This window comes from Canis lupus, chromosome X, assembly GCF_011100685.1.
Source record: "Canis lupus familiaris isolate Mischka breed German Shepherd chromosome X, alternate assembly UU_Cfam_GSD_1.0, whole genome shotgun sequence".
Classification (NCBI taxonomy): domain Eukaryota; kingdom Metazoa; phylum Chordata; class Mammalia; order Carnivora; family Canidae; genus Canis; species Canis lupus.
In genome coordinates this window covers 6,386,765-6,407,083 of record NC_049260.1, presented here as the reverse complement: position 1 = coordinate 6,407,083, position 20,319 = coordinate 6,386,765, and the positions used below count along the sequence as shown (strand labels likewise).

The 20,319-nt window shown below is 56.2% G+C and overlaps 2 protein-coding genes and 1 long non-coding RNA gene across 5 annotated transcripts in view; 2 read left to right on the top strand and 1 right to left on the bottom strand.

Annotated features, from left to right (window-relative positions):
- GPR143 (G protein-coupled receptor 143) overlaps positions 1 to 11,707 on the top strand; it is a 45,472-nt gene extending 33,765 nt beyond the window's left edge. The window contains exon 9 of the mRNA XM_038586787.1: positions 11,484 to 11,707. Coding sequence (XP_038442715.1) covers positions 11,484 to 11,578 — 95 coding nt within the window. The 3' untranslated portion in view covers positions 11,579 to 11,707. The remainder of the gene's footprint in view (positions 1 to 11,483) is intronic.
- A 7-nt stretch (positions 11,708 to 11,714) lies between these two features.
- Positions 11,715 to 15,512, top strand: LOC119878051. Its single transcript, XR_005386108.1, has 2 exons — positions 11,715 to 12,143; positions 12,831 to 15,512. It is a non-coding gene; the product is annotated as an uncharacterized LOC119878051 (long non-coding RNA).
- The window catches only part of TBL1X (transducin beta like 1 X-linked), a 212,303-nt gene continuing 205,154 nt past the window's right edge, over positions 13,171 to 20,319 (bottom strand). For all 3 annotated transcript variants that reach the window (XM_038586785.1, XM_038586782.1, XM_038586783.1), the window contains 3 exons: positions 19,864 to 20,029; positions 17,524 to 17,625; positions 13,171 to 16,602 (listed from right to left, as the gene is read on the bottom strand). In XM_038586785.1, coding sequence (XP_038442713.1) covers positions 16,576 to 16,602; positions 17,524 to 17,625; positions 19,864 to 20,029 — 295 coding nt within the window. In that variant the 3' untranslated portion in view covers positions 13,171 to 16,575. The remainder of the gene's footprint in view (positions 16,603 to 17,523; positions 17,626 to 19,863; positions 20,030 to 20,319) is intronic.

The window sequence follows — 20,319 nt, the reverse complement described above, 5'->3', positions numbered from 1 at the left end:
CCCTGGTGGGAGGGGCGGGGCTCTCGGGAGGGGCGTGGCCAGAGCGGAGCTCAGGGGTGGGGCCCTGGTGGGAGGGGCGGGGCTCTCTGGGAGGGGCGTGGCCAGAGCGGAGCTCAGGGGCGGGGCTCTCTGGGAGGGGCGTGGCCAGAGCGGAGCTCAGGGGTGGGGCCCTGGTGGGAGGGGCGGGGCTCTCGGGAGGGGCGTGGCCAGAGCAGAGCTCAGGGGTGGGGCCCTGGTGGGAGGGGCGTGGCCAGAACGGAGCTCAGGGGTGGGGCCCTAGTGGGAGGGGCGGGGCTCTCGGGAGGGGCGTGGCCAGAGCGGAGCTCAGGGGTGGGGCCCTGGTGGGAGGGGCGTGGCCAGAGCAGAGCTCAGGGGTGGGGCCCTGGTGGGAGGGGAGGGGCTCTCGGGAGGGGCGTGGCCAGAGCAGAGCTCAGGGGTGGGGCCCTGGTGGGAGGGGCGTGGCCAGAACGGAGCTCAGGGGTGGGGCCCTAGTGGGAGGGGCGGGGCTCTCGGGAGGGGCGTGGCCAGAGCGGAGCTCAGGGGTGGGGCCCTGGTGGGAGGGGCGTGGCCAGAGCAGAGCTCAGGGGTGGGGCCCTGGTGGGAGGGGCGGGGCTCTCAGGGGAGGGGCGTGGCCAGAGCGGAGCTCAGGGGTGGGGCCCTGGTGGGAGGGGCGGGGCTCTCAGGGGAGGGGCGTGACCAGAGCGGAGCTCAGGGGTGGAGCCCTGGTGGGAGGGGCGGGGCTCTTGTGGGAGGGGCGTGGCCAGCGCGGAGCTCAGCTGAGCTCAGGGGAGCTCATCCGCCATGCCACTGTACGTCCCACAGTCCCATCTTATGGCCGCCATGTCCCCGTGTGTCCCACAATTCAGTGTTTCAGCCAGCCTGGACAAAGTGTCCCACAATTCTGGTGGAAGTGTCCTTCCCTGGTGGAAGGGGCGGGGCTCTTATGGGAGAGGCATGGCCAGAACGGAGCTCAGGGGTGGGGCCCTGGTGGGAGGGGTGGGGCCAGAGCGGAGCTCAGGGGTGGGGCTACAAGGAGGTCAGGTATAGGGCCCTGGTGGGAGGGGCGTGGCCAGAATGAAGCTCGTGGGTGTGGCTGGGGCAGGATGGTAGGGGTGTAGCCCTGGTGGGAGGGGCGTGGTCCTGGTGTAGAGGTGGGGCCCAGGCTGGGCAGGAGAGGCGTGGCTAGAACACCCTTCCCACAATACATTGCTTCCCCTACTATTCCCCACCCCTTCCACAATCCACTGCCTCTTCCACAATACTGTGCCTCTCTCACCAGCTCACCTTTCCCATAATCCCATTTGGCTTTTAACATTCCCTGCCGCTCCCACGTCCTTGCTTTTCTCACAATCCATTAATCTCTCTGCCATTACCCGTCTCTCCCACAGTGCATTGCTTCTGACACCTTTCCCACAATCCAGTCTCTTGCCACAATGCGCCATCTTTCCTATAATCCCTTGCTTCTCTCCCAACATGCCCCAATGCTCCCAAAATTCAGTTTTCCGGCAGTCATGTTCCATCTTTCCCACAATCCATTGGTTCTCTCAACATGCTCCTAGGTCACACAATCCATCTCTCACCCACCATACACAACTTTCCCACAATCCGTTGCTTCTCCGAGCATGCTTCTCAGCTCCCACAATCCAGTCTTTCAGCCGCCATGTGCCATCTTTCCCACGAGCCAATTCTCGGCCACCATGTGCCAGCTTTCCAACAACCCTTTGCTTCTCCAGCATGCCCCTGTGGTCTCACAGTCCATTCAGCAACCATGTACCATCTTTCCCACAATCCCTTGCTTTGCCCAGCATGCCTTTTAGCTCCCAAAATCCAATTATCCACAGTCATGTTCAATCTTTCCCACAATCCATTGCTTCTCATAGCATGCCCTTTAGTTTGCATAATCCTATACTTGGGCGGCCGTGCTACATGTTTCTCACAATCCATTGCTTCTCCCAGCATGCCCCGCTGCTCCCACAGACATGGCCGCCATGCCACTGTACGTCCCACAATCCCATCTTATGGCCGCCATGTCCCCGTGTGTCCCACAATTCAGTGTTTCAGCCAGCCTGGGCAAAGTGTGCCACAATCCTGTGCTTCTCACAGCATGCCCCACAGCTCCCACAATCCTATAATTCATCGACCATGTGTCTTTTCCACAATCCCTTGCTTCGCCCAGCATGCCCCATAGCTCCCACAAACATGGCCGCCATGCCCGCGTGCATCCCACAGTTCAGTTTTTCAGGCAGCTTGGGCCTTGTTTCCCACAATGCATTGCATCTCCCAGGTTGCCCCACAGCTCCCGCAAATATGGCCGCCATGCCACCTGTGCGTCCCATAATTCAGTCTTTCATCCAGCATGGGCAATGTATCCCACAATGCATTGCTTCTCCCAGCAGGCCCCACAGCTCCCAGAATACTGTATTTCAGCAGCCATGCCTCCTCTTTCCCACAATTCCTTGTTTCTCCCAGCATGCCCCTCAGCTCCCACAGACATGGCCACCATGCCACTGTACGTCCCACAATCCCATCTTATGGCCGCCATGCCCCCGTGTGTCCCACAATTCAGTGTTTCAGCCAGCCTGGGCAAAGTTTCCCAGAATCCTGTGCTTCTCCCAGCATGCCCCATAGCCCCCACAATCCTATAATTCATCGGCCATGTGTCATCTTTTCCACAATCCCTTGCTTCCCCCAGCATGCCCCATAGCTCCCACAAACAATGCCTGCCATGCTCCATGTTTCCCACAATCCATTGCTTCCCCCAGCATGCTCCTCTGCCCCCACAATATATCCTTTTGGCCACCATGCACTTGTACGTCTCACAGTCCTATCTTTCAGCCGACATGCCCCTATGTATCCCACAATCCCTTGCTTCGGCCACCATGCCCCATAGCTCCCGCAAACATGGCCGCCATGCCCCCATGCATCCCGCAATTAAGTTTTTCAGCCAGCTTGGGCCTTGTATCCCACAATGCATTGCATCTCCCAGGTTGTCCCACAGCTCCCACATATATGGCCGCCATGCCCCCGTGTGTCCCACAATTCAGTCTTTCTGCCATCATGGGCAATGTATCCCATAATGTGTTGCGTCTTCAGCAGGCCCCACAGCTCCCTCAATCCTGTATTTCAGCAGCCATGCCTCCACTTTCCCACAATTCCTTCCTTCTCCCAGCATGTCCCACAACTCCCACAATCCTATAAATCATCGACCATGTGTCTTTTCCACAATCCCTTGCTTCGCCCAGTATGCCCTATAGCTCCCACAAACATGGCCGCCATGCCTCCGTGCATCCCACAATTCAGTTTTTCAGCCAGCTTGGGCCTTGTATACCACAATGCATTGCATCTCCCAGGTTGCCCCACAGCTCCCACAAACATGGCCGCCATGCCACTGTACGTCCCACAATCCCATCTTATGGCTGCCATGCTCCCGTGTGTCCCACTATTCAGTGTTTCAGCCAGCCTGGGCAAAGTGTGCCACAATCCTGTGCTTCTCCCAGCATGCCCCATAGTTCCCACAATCCTATAATTCATCGGCCATGTGTCATCTTTTCCACAATCCTTTGCTTCACCCAACATGCCCCATAGCTCCCAGAAACATGGCCGCCATGCCCCCGTGCGTCCCACAATTCAGTCTGTCAGCCAGCTTGGGCCCTGTTTCCCACAATGCATTGCATCTCCCAGGTTGCCCCACAGTTTCCGCAAATATGGCCGTCATGCCCCCGTGTGTTCCACAATTCAGTGTTTCATCCAGCATGGGCAATGTACCCCAGAATGCATTGCTTCTCCCCGCAGGCCCCACATTTCCCACAATCCTGTATTTCAGCGGCTATGCCTCATCTTTCCCACAATTCCTTGCTTCTCCCTAGCATGCCCCTCAGCTCCCACAGACATGGCCGCCATACCACTGTACGTCCCACAATCCCATCTTATGCCGCCATGCCCCCGTGTGTCCCACAATTCAGTGTTTCAGCCAGCCTGGGCAAAGTGTCCCACAATCCCGTGCTTCTCCCAGCATTCCCCATAGCTCCCACAATCCTATAATTCATCGGCCATGTGTCATCTTTTCCACAATCCCTTGCTTCGCCCAGCATGCCCCATAGCTCCCACAATGCTGCCATGCTCCATGTTTCCCACAATCCATTGCTTCCCCCAGCATGCTCCTCTGTTCCCACAATACATCTTTTTGGCCGCCATGCACTTGTACGTCTCACAGTCCTATCTTTCAGCTGACATGCCCCTATGTGTCCCGCAATCCTTTGCTTCTCTGGGCATGGCCCTCAGCTCCCACAAACATGTCCACCATGTTACCATGTGTCCCACAATCGCATCGTTCAGCCACCATGCCTCTATGTGTCCCACAATTCTTTGCTTCCCCAGCATGCTACTCCCACAATCCAATCTTTTGGCTGCCATGCCTCCATGTGTCCCACAATTCAGTCTTTCTTTTGGCCGCCATACCCATATGTCCACAATCTAATCCTTTGGCCCCGTGCTCTCATGTGTCCCACAATCCAGTCTTTTGGCTACCATGCCCCCGTGTGTCCCACAATCCAATCTTTTGGTCGCCATGCCCCTGTTTGTCCCACAGTCCCATCTTTCGGCTGCCATGCACCTATGTGTCCCACAATCCATTGTTTCTCCCAGCATGCTCTTCTGCTCCCACAATCCTATCTTTTGGCTGCCATGCCACCATGTGTCCCACAATCCCATCGTTTGGCCACCATACCCCTATGTGTCCCACAATCCATTGTTTCTCCCAGCATGCTCTTCTGCTCCCACAATCCTATCTTTTGGCTGCCATGCCACCATGTGTCCCACAATCCCATCGTTTGGCCACCATACCCCTATGTGGCCCACAATCCATTGCTTCTTCCAGCGTGCCCCTCAGCTTCACCATCCATTCTTTGGCTGCTGTACCACCATATGTCCCATAATCCCATTATTCGGCCACCATGCCTTTGTGTGTCCCACAATCCCATCTTTCGACTTCCACGCACCTATGTGTCCCACAAGCCATTGTTTCTCCCAGCATGCTTTTCTGCTCCCACAGTCCAATCTCTTGGCCCCCATGCCGCCGTCTTCCACAATCCAGTCTTTTGGCCGCCATGCCCCCACGTGTCCCACAATCCAGTGCTTCTTCCAGCCGGCTCCTCAGCTCCCACAATCCAGTCTTTCCTCCTCCATGCCCTTATGAGTCCCACAATCCATACTTCTGTCCGCTGTGTCCCATGTGTCCCGCAGTCCAATCTTTTGGTTGCCATGCCCCTGTATATCCCACAATCCCATCTTTCGGCCTCTATGTCCCCATGTTTCCCACAATCCAATGCTTCTCCCAGCGTGCCGCATAGCTCCCGCAATCCAATCTTTTGGCCGCCATTCCACCGTGTGTCCCACAATCCCATCGTTCAGCCACCATGCCCCTGTGTGTCCCACAATGCATTGCTTCTCCCAGCGTGCCCCTCAGCTCCCACAAACATTGCCGCCATGCTCCATGTTTCCCACAATGCATTGCTTCCTCCAGCATGCTCCTCCGCTCCCACAATCCAATCTTTTGGCTGCCATGTCCCGATGCGTCCCACAATTCAGTCTTTCAGCTAGCATGGCCAATGTGTCCCACATTACATTGCTTCTCCCAACAGGCTCCTCAGCTCCCACAGTCCAGTCCTTGCACCTCCATGCCCCTATGAGCCCCACAATCCATACACTTCTGCCAGCCGTGTCCCATGTATCCCACAATCCCATCTTGTGGCCGCCATGCCCCCACGTGTCCCACAATGCGTTGCTTGTAGCGGCGGCCACACCCTGCCAGAATGCATTGCGCCTGTCCCGCCGCGCCCGCTCCCGGCATTCCCTGCCTGTCCCCCGAGGCGAGGCACGGTTTGCCGCAGCATTGCGCATGCGCGCCACCGCGCATCATTGCGTCAGTGTTCGGCCCCCCACGATGCCCTGCTTCTCGCAGCCCCCGGGTTCGCAGGGTCCGTGCGGCAGGCCCCGGCCGCCCCCGCTCCATCCACGCATCTCCCATGTGCCCGCCGCTCCCGCAGGCGCCTGCGCGCCCCGTGCCGTGCCGTTTGTCCCCGGTGCCCGTCTCCGTCGCAAAGCGCTGGCTCTGCCGCACCCCGTTAGTCCCTAGAAACTCCCTACCTCTTCAGGGTCCGTTCCGTCTGCAGCTCCCCGTGTCCACGGCGCTCGTGATTTCCCCCCGTTCCTTCCGTCCTGCGATTGCCCTTCCCTAGTGCTCCGCTGGCCTCACAATTCCTTGCATTCCTTGTGCCCATTTGGCCCCAGGGCTCTGGACGCTTGATTGTTGCGGATCTTCAGGCTCGGCTCGTCCTCGGTGCTCTCCGCGCTCTCGCACGGTTCTTCTGTAGCGCACCTTTCTCCCCCTGTCCCTTCCCGAAAATACTTTGTGTCTCTCAGAATCTCCTATTTACGGGGCGCCCGGGGGCTCGGTGCTTGAGCATGTGCCTTGGGCTCAGGTCGTGACCTGGGGGTGCCAGGATCGAGTCCCGCATCGGGCTCCCTGCATGGAGCCTGCTTCTCCCTCTGCCTGGGTCTCTGCCTCTCTCTCTCATGAATAAATAAATAACATTAAAAAAAAAAAAACAGAGGGGATACCTGGGTGGCTGAGCTGTTGAGCATGTGCCTTTGTCTCAGGTCATGACCCCAGGGTCCCGGGATCGAGTCCCTGCGTGGAGCCTGCTTCTCCCTCTGCCTCTCTGTGTCTCTCATGAATACATAAATAAGTAATCTTTAAACAATTTGTGTCTTCTATAAACTCCTTCTTGTTCCCGCAATTCCATGTTTCTCCCAAAATTTCCTTCTGTCCCCCACAGGCCCTTGTTTTTCACCGTTTCCTACCGTTCCCACAATACTCTTATTCTCAAAACTGTGTTCCATCTGTAGTTCGCTTCCTTCCACGATTTTGGACTCTTTTTTGCCTGCCGCAAACCCCCACTTTCACCAACCAGTTCTGTTGTGTACCGCGTTCCCTTGTCCCCCCTTAATTTTTCTGTCTGTGGGTCAGCTGTCGAGCCCACAATCCCCGTTGTCCCCACAGTCCTCTCCCACACGATTCCCGGCCTCCCAAATACGGTGTCTCCCACAATTCCCCTTTCCCTCCTAATTCCCTTGCCCTCTCACAATGGCCCTTTCTCCCATAATCTTGTACTCTCCCCACAATTCTCATTACTCTCCCATCACCCATTTCCCCACGATCTCATCTCCCAACTGCTGTTTCCCCCACAACTGCCCTTCCCGACCCACGTTTCTCTTTCCCTCTCCTGTTCCCTTGTTGCTCTGGCACTTCCCCACCTCGCTCCCAATACCACGTTTCCCCACAGCACCTTCCACGCGTCTCATCTTCTCTCCCACAACCCCGTGTCACACCCCACAGTCCCCCATCTCTCCCAGAAAACGGTTTTTCCCAGAGTTTATGCTCTCTCCCAGGATTGCCCCCTCCCTCCCACGATGCTGCTTTTCCAGCAACACCCTATTCCTCTCACAGGTCCCTCTTTCCTTTAGTTGCCCCTTGTCTCCCACAGTTCTGGCATCTGTCCGTGCTCACAAATCTGCATTTTTCCTCAATAGTTTCTGTGTTCTGGGGCGCATTTTATCTTCCCTGTAGTTGTTTCTCCCACATTCTTTGTTCCCCTAATTTTTTTGTCTCGTACTTGTCTGCGTCTCCTGTAGTTCTCTATTCTCCCACTATTTCCATCTGTCCCATCATGCTCCATTTCTCCCGCAGTTCCCTTTCCTAAGTTCTCCTTTATCTCCTACAACCCCTCCTTGTTCCCACAGTTAACACTCTTTCTCCCCAAACCCTGTGTTACTCCCACAACCCCATGTCTTTCCCACAGGACTCCCTCCCAGAATCCATTCTCTCCCTTAATTCCTGCCCTTCACAGCCCCCCTTCATGCCCATGATCTCGTCTTCCCCACAGTGCCCTTCCGCAGAATTCCCCTTTCTCTGCCATAAGCCCGTGTCCCCACCATTTCATTTCTTTCCAGATGCTCTCTTTCCAGTAATCCCTGCTCTTCCCACATGCCCTGTCTCTCCCACAGTTCCTCTTCCATCCCACAGCTCTCTTGTTCACTTCCTTGTCATTCCCACACTGCTCGGTCTCCCACAACTCTCTCTAGTGTCCTGCAACTCCCCTTTCTTGCACAGCGCTTGCTCTCCCATAACCCTTTGTTTTTCCACAACTTATTGTTCTCTCCTACAGTTTGGTTATTTTACTGAGTGGTTTCATTATTTTTAAAATTGCAACATAATTAACAGTATTAGTTTAGGGTGTAATTCAGCAACTCTATGCTTTAGTGCTCATAAATGTGGTCTTAATTCCCTTAACCTATTCCGCCCATCCCCCCACGCACCTCCCGTCTGGTTACCGCCAGTTCTCCATATTTAAGTCTGGTGTTTTTGTTGATCTCTTTTGTTGTTGTTGTTCATTTGTTTTGTTTCTTAAGTTCCATAGTGAGTGAAATCATATGGTACCTGTCTTTCTCTGACTCCTTTCACTTAGCATTATACTCTCTAGATCCATGTGTGTCATTAAAAATGGCAAAATTTTATTCTTTCGTTTGGCTAAATAATATTTCATTGCATGAATATACCCTATCTTCTTTATCCACTCGTGTATTGATGGATACTTGGGTTGCTTCCATGATTTAGCTATTATAAATAATGTTATAATAAACATAGGGGTGCATATTATCTTTAAAAATTAGTATTTTTTGACTTAGTGTCTTTCACTATGGAAGTTCCCCAAAAGCTACAAATGGAACTAACCGTGATCTGGCAATCGCACTATTAGGTATTTACCCAAAGAATACAAAAATACGAATTCAGAGGGATCCTTGTGCCATGATGGTTAGAACAGCATTATCTGCAATAGCCAAACTATGGAAACAGCCCAAGTTCCACTGACTGATGAATGGATAAAGCAGATCCAGTGGAAAACTGCATAATATAAAGAAAGTATGAGATCTTGCCATTTACAACATCACGGGTGGAGCTGGATGTTGAGTGAAATAAATCCGAGAAAGACAAATACCATATGATTTTGCTCACATGTGGAATTTAAGAAACAAAGCAAATGAGCAAAGGTAAAAAGCAAAAGAGAGAGAGAGAGAGAGAGATCCAGACATAGATTCTTCACCATAGAGAACAAACTGTTGGCTACCAGGGGGGCGGGGGGGAGGGGGGAGGGGTTAACTAAGCGATGGGGATGAAGGACGACACTTGTGCTTGTGCTGACGAGCACCAGCTGTTGTGTGGAAGCGTTGAATCACTAGGTTGCACACCTGAAACTGCTATTACACTGTGTGTTAACTAACTGGAATTTAAATAAAAACTTAAATGTCAGTAGACAAAAGAAAAAAAATACTGCCTGTCTATCCCAGAACTCTTCATCCCCCCGCCCCAGGTGCTTTCCCACCATTCCCCGTCTCTCCGTAATACTACATCTCTCTCTCAGTTTCTCTTGCTCTCCCTAATACCTCTTTCTCCGTCACGATCTTTTCAGGTTTCCACGATTCCCCCATCTCCTCTACCATCCCTTTGCCCACATAATTGCATTTCTGTCCCACAGTTCTCCCTCCTTTTCCATAATCCCTGGTCTCACCCACCATCTCCTGTCTCTTGCACGATTCCTGCTCTCCCAGTCCTTCGTGTCCCTTTTGTCCTCCTGTGCCTTGTCTCTCCCACAGCTTCCCACCCTGCCTGTAGCCTAGTTCTCTCACACTTGTTCCCCACAACTTCCCACTTCCTCCCACGATTCTGGGTTCCTCACTGCCCCTCACAAATCTGTGTGCTTCTACAATGCAGTATTCGTCCATCTCCTGTCTTTCCTAAACTTCTTTCTCCTCGAGTACTCTGTCCTCCACGTGATGCCTTCTGACAGTTGCCCGTCTGCTGCACGTCTCTTCCCCACAATGCTGTTCCCCCCCCAGTTCTCTCCGTCACCCCCCCAGCTCTCCCCAAGCTGCATTGCTCTCCCCCAGCTCCCCATTCTCTCCAGAATTCCCCCCTTTCCCGCAGTTCCGTTCTCTCCTATATCCCCTTGTGTTCCCACGGCTCTCTCGTCCACGGTTCCCCATCACGCCCACAGTCCTTATCTCAGCCCCGGGTCCCTGTTGTGTCACTAGCCCCCCTGAGTGCAGCACTAGGTGGCCACATGGAGGCTAGTCGCCCGGGAAATGTGGAAGAGAACACACGGCGGGGCTCCAGCTCTGGTTGCACCCCCTAGGTCAAACTCCACACCTAGAAGGAGACCTGGGCCCGGGTGCCACATGTTCTCCATGGCTCATGATGCCATGAGACGGGGCTCTGTGATCTAGGGCTTCGTGGCTTTCAAGGAATCCAGGAACAACAGCCGAGGGAGGGAGCAAGAGACATCCAGTGCGCCCTTCTAAATCTCAGATCTGCACGGGGCCAGGAAGTTCCCAAGAACCTGTGAGGGCTTGCGGCCTCCTGGAAGAGAGCCCCTCGAAGGGGGCTGGCCCTTGGGCACCGTGAGCTTGCTGGGTCTGTGTATCGTGCATGGACACTTGTCAGGTATTCACACTTGGCTCCAGCAGAGCATTAGTGCAAATTCCCCAACGGCCTCGTTGGATGATCCTCAGAGCCTTGCTCAGCAGGCACATTGTCTCTGTGGAGACCCTTGGGACCGGGAGAGAAAGCCGTGGGAACCCAGGCGTGCCGACAGGCCCTCGGCTGCAAGTGCCCAGTGAGGTCCGCGCGGGCAGGGCTGGGCTCAGGTGGCTGGGCTCCAGCAGCACTGGCATCTGAGAAAGCTCTTGGGGTACACATGGGTTTTCCCCGCCGAGCCCCAGGGGGAGGATGAAAGAACCAGGAGCTCTTACAAAGCCGCTGGATCCAGAGCATGCCCTCGAGTGTGAGGTCACGCGGGAGCGTCTCAAGCCCAGGCCTTGACCACAGGCCGCCATGTGACATCCCCCCAGGGTCTTCAGAAGTCACACACACGAGTTCCCATGAGCGCAGGACGTCCTCATCAACAGTGGGTGACCCTGTGGAAAGCAACTCTTTTTGAAGTGCCAGCAGCTCCTCCAGCGGCACTGTGGTTTCAGAAGTGTCTTCCAGAAGTCCTCCCCGCTGGCGCCTGGTCTCTGGAAGGGCAGCACCGCCCCCCCCCCCCCCCCCCCCCCCCCCCCCCCCCCCTGCCCCAGCCCTGCATGAGGCCTTCTCCGGATTCTCCCGGGATCTGGCTGTGGGGACCGTGACCGCGCCCAGCGCTTGTGCCCCCTCCCGGGTCCCCTCCGTGTGTGGGGCCCGGTGACCCTGTTGCCGTCGGCGCGGCCACTGTCCCGCGGTCACCTTGGGCCCCGCGAGCTGGTGTCCTGCACGGTGACAGCCCGGGCCCGGAGCTCACAGGGGCCTCTGCGGAGGACCAGGGGCCGGGGAGCAGGGAGGGAGCCTGGGGACGGCGACACGGGCACAGGCTTGCTGTTTCCCTCTGCAGGTTCCGATGCCAGCACAGTTGAAATCCATGTCACCAGCGAGTCCCGCGACAGAAACGAGGTTGGCCCTGTTCCTGAGCCCCGGGGAGGCCTGTGAGGGTCGCGGCGGGTCCGGACGCCGTCGCCCCCGGGGGACACCTGTGGCCGGAGGTCGCTGCCGCGGGGACAGGAGCGCCTTCCACGCCGCACTCGGCTGCTCCTGCACACGCTCAGCCGCCCGCGGCCCCCCCCCCCCCGGCCTGTACACGCGGGTCGCGGCTTCCCGCCGCTGGGTGCAGTGGGACAGCTGCGGCCCAGCTCCCGGCCCCACGGGCGGGGGCCCCGGCGCGACACCTGGAGGGGCAGGGGGCCCGGCCGCTCACCGGCCACCGTGTGTCCCCGTGCTGTCAGGCAGGGCTGCTCTCAGGGGTCCTTGGCACCGGACCGAGGCCACTGCTCAGCTTGGAATCCCGCTGTCCGTGGCATTAGGTCTATATACACGCAGAATTTTTTTATTTATCAGCAAGAATATTAGCAGGCGCCTTGCACGTGCAAGCCCCGCAGGCAGGTGCGTAGAGAAGCAAGACGCTTTTCTCAGGACGCCGCGGAGACTGCCGCGTGACACCTGCCTGCGCGTCGGGGTGTCCCTGTGGGCTCCAGAGAGCCGCCCAGGAAGCTTCCAGGTTTGTACCCTTGGAGAGTTGCTTGCTTGCAGGCCTGGGGCCGGGCGTGGGGCCGTCCCCGCGGCTCAGGGCACGGAGGCAGCCCCACGTCATCCCCGTGTCCCCTGACCCCTGTGGCCGCACCGTCTCCCAGGTCAGGGTTGGAAGCTGGCGCCCAGGGGACTGGCCGCACACGGCCCCGTCTGCCTGAAGGGAAACGAGAGCTCCCGTCAGAAGGGGGTGCCCACCCCGTCCCCGTCTGGCTCCGGGGAACCCGCGTCCGTGCAGGCCTGGCCCCGTGGGCTCCGACGGACGGAGCCAGACCCGGCCCGCTTGGCCCCGGGGTGCACCCTGCCAAGGGCCTGCACACCCCAACTGCTCCCACCTGCACCCCCGCGTGAAGGCCAGGCTTGCGTGCACAGGAGGCACCGCCTGCACATGGTGCCCAGAAGCTTCCGTGCCAGCAGGCGCGGTGTGGAGTGACTGGAAGCCTGAACCCCACCGAAGCCGGGCACCTACCCCTTGCAGGCCCCCTGTGCCCCAGGCTGTGCTGTGCTTCACCCCGACTCCTGAAGTGGGGGGACGTGCCGCCCAGCCCGGCGGGGCCTAAAACACGCAGCTGGAGTCTGCACAGCTGGGTCCCTGGTCCGCCGCCTGCACCAAGGTGCCCGGCACCCCGTGCCCCCAGCGCCCCTGTCCTCCTCACAGGCACGCGATGCGCGGGACACACCCTGGGGGACACCCACCAAGTGAGCAAAGGCCCCAAAAGGCCCTGCCGGCACGTGGCCCAGTTCCGTCGGGGTCTCCGGCCACGCGCAGCTCCTCGTGCAGGGCACAGCCCCCGCCCCCCACCCCGGCCACAGCCCGCCTGAAGTCCTGGAGGAGGAGCGGGTGGAACAGCCCGTAAGGTAACCCGGGGGCTGCCTGCGCCCCTGCCCGTTGCAGCGGAGCCATCCCGGGAACAGGCACTCGGATGGCCTTCACTCGCCACGTCCACGAGGGCCCAAGCTCAGCCGAGCGAGACCAAGAAAGCACAGCCACCAAGTTCTCTAATATCAAAATAGAGCGATTTATTCAAGACACTGAGTATGATCTGTTGATTCTCTCTTGAAACAAATGAGCTACGACACACAAGGTGATTCTTTTTCTCAGAGAGCGTGAGGGTGAGTGGGGGTGGAAGAGAACAGAACGGGGGTCGATGTGCACGGAACAGAATCTAGAAAATGCAGACAGAGGACGTCTGGCTGTACGTCTGACACAGACAATAAAAACTGCAGAAGCCAGAATTCAAAACTTCAGTGAGTGGCGGAAGGAACATTTCTGCATTTGACAAGAAACACGATTTAAAAAAAAAAAAAAAAGTGGAACAGAAGGTTAAAAATAACAAGGAACAACGCAGACCCTTACATTTGACAAAGTGCACTTCACTTGGCTCCGTGATCTAGTTTTAGAAAGACAAAACGAACGTCAAGTCCTAGGTGTCGTGTGGGGTCAGAGGGTTGAACCCTGAAACGTCTGGCCTTTCGGTCTCCCAGGGGGCGGCATCCCTTGGCCAAGTGTGTGTGCGGGACATGCTCTTGGTCACTCGAAACCCGATGGAAGATTCCGGGAAGGCTGGTTGTGTTACTCTGCTTCCGGAATCAAGGTGAAGTTTGGTCGCTAAGACTTCGGCTTCTACCCACAATCCTGAAGCGCTGTCAACCACGGCGAGCACGGACTTCGCACGTGGGCCATCCCTCGAGGAGAGGGGCGTCTGTCAGCTGGCGGGCAGCAGGGCCAAGGCCGGAGGCGCCACACCTCGCTGCCATCGGGCCGAGGATGGGGATGGATCCCCGGGGCGCTGCCCACACGCTCACGGCGGGTCCCTCCTCGCCGATGGCTGTGCAGGGCTCAAGCCCTCAGCCCTCAGCCCTCAGCCCCCGCCTGGCCATTCCCAAGTGATTCAGACTTGTCTAGAGGCTAAAGCCTGCGAGACCCTGACTCCTGACCTGCACGTGAAGATCATCCAGTGAGCCCCCCTTAGAGGATGTCCTGCCACGGCCACCCAACGGTGTTCGGCTGGTCAAACATGAGTCATGTCCTGACCATGGCCACCCCTCAACTTCTGCTCTGTAGCGATGACATTTTTACTTTGGGGTCAAAGGGATCAAGGCGGGGTCAGTCTGGACCCCCAATAAACTGCATCCCAAACCTACTGATTTCTTGGGGCAGGCAGTGAGTGAATTATCATCTGCTGCCTTCCAAAGATGGGAATGGGGACGCCGTGGAGCTCTGACCTCTGGGCCAAACGTCGAGGCGACAGAGCCTGAACAAAATACCCAATGTCGTACACAGAGCACGTTTTGGTCTTCCCCATATCCGAGCGGGCAGGAATGACTCAAGATATCCAAGTGGAGGCCAACTGGTCTGAGAGGGATGAACGCACTCTGGTTCTTGTACCTGGTGGCGGCCTAGTCCGAGTTCTTGGGAAGCCCTTGCCCTGCCTGCCAGTTGGGTTTTGGCTGCATGGATAGATGCCACCCTCTCGATCACCTCCGGTCTCGTCGCTGGCACACACACCCGGCTGAAGCCTGCCCACCGCCAGACCCCGCCCCCGGGCCAGGCCAACGTCATCCTCCCGTCCTCGGCCGCTGGAAAACAGAGGAGGCAAGAGGACTTACCTAGCCGTCCTTCCCCACTGCTGATTAACACAACAGGTCAGTGTCGGGTTATGACAACCAGAGTACAAAGGTCACCTGGTCCAATGAACGGAAACTCCTCTAGCGACACAAAGCCATGTTTAATTTTTTAAAAACAGTAAAAAGATTCATTATTTAAAAAAAAAAAAAGACTCTTTCTCCTAGTCTCCTGTGAGAGAAAGAAATTATGAAGACAGCAGAAATTATTAGTGACGTCTACCTAGGAAATTCACCCTCGGGATTGAAAATCTTGCTTCCCCATTCCTTCTTGTCCCTGTCAGACCAGGTGGGATCCTGGAGGCTTTCACGTCAGCTTTGCAAGGACCGGCCACCCTGCTCTGGGTGAGTGACCAGCGGTTATTTATGGCGCCGTGACCGGGATGTCGCGGGGACATCGAGCCCAGAGGGCGGCTGTGATGGCTTCTTCAATACCGTTTGGTCTGGGGAACGCTCCTGGGGGTCAGAGGGCACTGTTCTTCGCTGCTCTCCCGCGGCTACGAGGGTGAACGCAACCCTGACCGACGCAGTGCTCTTCTTCGAACCACAGAGCGCTGGGATTTTGCTCTCTGGCTGCGGAACATGCCCGCGACCGAGCCACAGGACCAGCCTTTCCACCCAGAGTTCCAACCATTTTCATGAAGCTGAAGGGAAATGCTACCTCAGACCCTGCCTGTGTCTTCCTAAAATTTGTTTAAAATATGAATCACACAAAGCTCTCTATGTCTGATGGCCATTTTTAGGATTTTAAAATTGTTTTAACATAAAAATATTTTTTTTTTCCAAAAATACTCCGGGCTCTCTCTCTTATAAGTATTTTTTTTTTCTCCTGTAAAAAGTCCCCCTGTCCTGCCTTCTTACATAAAGCACTTATTACGCGCCGAAAGTGCCCTTGAGACCTAAGATCCAAAGCAAGTATGAGAAAGGGAGAGAGAGAGTGAGCGAGGGGCGATGGGGGAGGGGGAGCCGGGGGGGGGGGGGGAAGCTGTCCGTCACAGAGTCTGTCATGGTGTCCATGAGGCTGCATCTACTGAGGGTGGACTGCGAACCAAGACCACACGGAGCGGAGGAGGAAGGTGCACGGGGCAGACAACGGGAAGGAAGCAACAAACCAGAAACACTTTCCATCTCAGACTGAAGGCCCCGAGACGACAGGATTCCAGCCAATAGAAAAACCACCGGACAAAGGAGATTCTAGAAAATAGAAAGTGTTGGGATTACAAAGTTGCGCATTTCATCGGTACAAACTGGTCTCTGAACATCCTTTGTGAGAACAACTGTAGTGTCCAAATTGTTAGGGAAAAAACAAACCCGCCACGTGGAGGAGAGTCCCCTCCCCCCTTTTGGTTTATCACAGCATTTTTCTTGTTTTTCCTTTTTTTTTTTTTTTTTTTTTTGGCACAGCTTTTTTTTTTTTTTTTCTTCCTTCCTGTTTTCCTTTTCCTTCTTGTTTTCTCCTCTCTGCCATCAGAGCCTGTTCTGGATGGAAACCAAACCGTGCACCGTTTAGCTGGTGGCTTCGTGCTTCCCAGGCTGAATGTTCTGGGTGGGAACCATTCTTTCCCCCTTTGATAGGACTGTATGTTTCTTAAACTTCTTGATGAAAGTTACGAAAAAATAGAGACTCCTGTGGCCAGGGATGAGTTCGTTTCCAAGTACACTCTAATGCAAGTCAAGTTCGTACAGTTTTGGAGCGGATAGAACTGTGTCTGACGCACGCTGCAACCCCACACATTCACTGCTGGTCCATTAGAATTCTTTTCTATAATATTTTGTGTTTACTTTCGAAGATCTAAAACACACACCTGGAAGGAAAGAGGAAGTACCTGTTATCTTCACAGACAGCACCCAGTTGCCTTTAAAGCCTCTGGACCAAATCTGGCCCATCGGCCATGCTTTGTCAATAAAGTTTTATTGGCACACAGTCACGAAGGTTCAGAGAAGCTCTAACGAGAGGCTGGCGTCTGAGCATCTGACCGACCCACCAACCACAGGCAGACACCATGGATGAGAAAGAAAGGGCAACGCTAGGAACAGATGGGGTGGACGCTTACGACGGGACAGGAGACCGCCCAAGCCTGAGCACATGGGAACATCCGGGGCCCACGCTGATGCTCGGAAGCCAGTCCACTGCCGCCCCCCCAGCCCCGGAGCTCATGGCAAGCTCAAGGGCAGGAAGGAATCAAAAGGCTAGACATCTCATGGGGCCAGAATGGGACCCGTGGGACCCATGGAATGGAAGGCCGTGCCTTTACCACCACAGGGCCCAGGCACGGAGCGCAGCCACAGAACTACGACAGGAACAAGTTTCTCAGCTTCGGCACCAGTGACACGCAGGGCCGGGTACTTCCCTGCCGTGGGGGCCGTCCTGTGCATCGCAGGAGGCTCAGCAGCACCCCTGCCCGCCACGCGCCAGGAGCGCCCCACCCCACCAAAGCAGTGACAGCCGCGAGGGCCTCCAGACGCTGCCCAGCGTCCTCACCGGGGCAGAATCATCGTGCTCAAGAAAATGCAGGCCAGGATGTCTCGGATGGTGCCAGCCCAATGGGCTCCAGCCGAGACGTCTCCTTGGCCCCCGGACACGTTCGACCCATACCTCGGTGAGCAAGGCCCTCGGAGACCAGGGCTGCCACGCGGCCTGCGAGCGCTCCTGGCATCAAGCGCCGGGCCTGCCCCCTCTCTGCCCTCGCCCCTCCACAACCCCGCAGGCCAGAGCTGCTGCTTACAGAGCCGTCGGACGCACTGGCGCCCACTTTGTCGCCTCGGGCGTTCCAGCACACCTCGAAGATCCCGCCGGTGCCTCGGTAGCTGTGCACGAGACTTCCACTCTGCAAAGCAAAGCAAAGCAGCCGTTACTTAGGACGCGAAGGGGCATGTGGCACAGCGGGCACTCGTCATCCAGTACCTAGCGCGGGCACGTGCTCTCGGACATGGTCAGACCCAAATTAAAAGTTTTCGGAAAACTATCTGGCGGCTGCAGATACGTGCCTCTCAGACTTCCCACCCCGGGAGCCTGAGTGACGGGGGCACCCCACCGCGTGGGCCCGGCCGTGGCGGAGGAGGTCGGGCCTCCCTTGGGTTGCCGCTGACGGGCGCTGGGCATGCTAGGGCAGCTGGGCCTGCAGGTGGCACAGGGCGAGGGACATTGCAGTGCTGTCAGGCATCTTTTCTAGATTTAGCGAGGGTACTCACGTCCCTGAGGTTTAGAGTGAGCTTTAAGGTGTCTCAAAGAGGGGGCACCTGACTGGCTCCGCGGTAGAGAATGGGACTCCCGGTCATGGGGTCGTAGGTTCAAGCTGCACGTTGGGTGGAGGTTTTATTCAAAAAAGTAATAAATAGATAGGGGCGCCCGGGTGGCTCAGTGGTTGGGCGTCTCCCTTTGGCTCAGGTCATGATCCCAGTGTGGGGATCAAGATTCCTGCCCGGTGGGGAGCCTGCTTCTCCCCCTCTCTCTCCCCTCAGCTCATGCTCTGTCTCTTGCTTTCTCTCAATTAAGAAAATAAAACTTTTTTTTTAAAGATTTTATTTATTCATGAGAGACACAAAGAGAGAGAGAGAGAGAGAGAGGCAGGGACACAAGCAGGGGGAGAAGCAGGCTCCACGCAGGGAGCCTGACTCAGGACTCGATCCCGGGTCTCCAGGATCACGCCCTGCGCTGAAGGCGGTGCTAAACCGCTGAGCCACCCAGGCTGCCCAATAAAACCTTTTTTAAAAAAGAAAAAATAAACAGGGGTGCCTGGGTGGCTCAGTCAGTTAAGCATCTGCCTTGGGCTCAGGTCATGATCTTGGGGTCCTGGGATCGGCCCCCCGTCAGGGTCCCTGCTCAGGGAGGAGTCAGCTTCTCCCTCTCCCTCTGCCATTCCCCACTAGGAGGCTCTCTCGCTCCCTCTCTCTCTCAAAAACAAAACAAAACATTGAAAAAAATAAAATCTTTAAAAAAAATTAAAATGTCTCAAGGAGTTTTGTGATTTATACAAGGGGGGGATGGGATTTGACGACTTTGGCGGTAGACGGCACCTGACGATCGCGCTGTCATTTTACAAATCCATCCATCGTGGCTTCTAGCCAGTGTTTCATGAATAGACCGTGGCATGCTGTTCCTGGGATGTGTTTTCCAGGAGGCCCAGTAGGGCCGGAGGCTCAGCCGGCGTCAGGCTGGCCCCACGCAGGGCCCACCATCGTGTCTCCTTCCGCGAGAGCGTGTGGTTTATGGGAGGCAGCCCCGGGAAGCCTGAGGTCGTGGTGATTCCTGCACCCCTACACCAGCTAACGCGGCTCATCCGCCACCCACCCTGCCACAAGGGGACATGGACTTGGGCACGCGAACCCACCCGAACATCAACTGGGCTAAAGGGAATGGAGAAGGTAGGTCAGAATAAAAGGGGGGCACGGAAGCCATCGGAGCCATCCTGAGATCAAACAAAACGGGTCACTGGCTGTTTTCAAGGACTCCTACCCGCCCTTCTTTTCTACTCTTTATATTCAGATTTCTGTGGTCCTCAGGTATGGCCAGAGGTCCCCACGGTGGCTACCTTTAATCAAATATGGTCTCCTTTTCGTTCTGACCACAGGACAATCCATTACTGACACAGCCTTTGCTACCCAAGCACAATATTTTCACTCCATCGGTGCATGTCATGAGCACAGCAACCCAACGCCCCTTTGCACTCCTTGATTTGCTCCGTGGAGCTACAGGTGTAGGTGGGGTGCAGAGGAGAGGCCAGGGCTGGCCGCAGCCCACTCAGCTGGCGCTCCCGGAAAGCTCTGGAGGTGCATATGCGCACGACAAGGATGAGGCAGGTAGAAGGTTGGATGCCAGGAACTCAGGACAAGTAGAAGATGGGGTGTCCCCTGTGGGGGAGACCCTCAGCCTGTACGGAGCACAGAGCAGGCAGCACGAGCCTGGGGCCTGTCCGGGGAGGCAGGGTTGGCTGCAAGGCTCCGACTGAGGCGACTCATCCCCGAGCACAGATTCTGCAGCCGCCGCCGCTCCTAGCCTGGCGCACCCTAAACACCGCGGGGGTTACTTTCGCAAAGGATTCGGTCACAGGAATCCGGGGCATTACCTGAGTATTCCAGATATGCACACACTTGTCAAAGGAGCCACTGGCCAAATACTTCCCGTCGGGGCTAAAAGCTACGCTGTAGACAGGTTCCTGGTGTTTGGTGAGCGTGTGGATGCAGACGCCCCGCTCCACATCCCACAGTCGAACCGTAGAATCAAACGAAGCACTAGGAGGACAGGAGACAGAAGGTCAGCACAGGAAACACGCTGGTTTCTATTTCCCTGAGACGCGGAACACGTATCATGAGGTTTTCTTTCCAAGCTTTTACGTTTCGAGAGACAATAAATGGGCACGCCTTTTCCAAAATGTGACTCAGACACCTTGAAACAAGGCCCCAGCTCTCAAACAAATCCTTTCCTTCCTTCCTTCGGGTGCTGTTAGTAGGGAAACAAGCTGATATCCGCATTAATGTCTCCCTGCATGTCCTACCTGCTGTGAATGATAAACACGTTCATA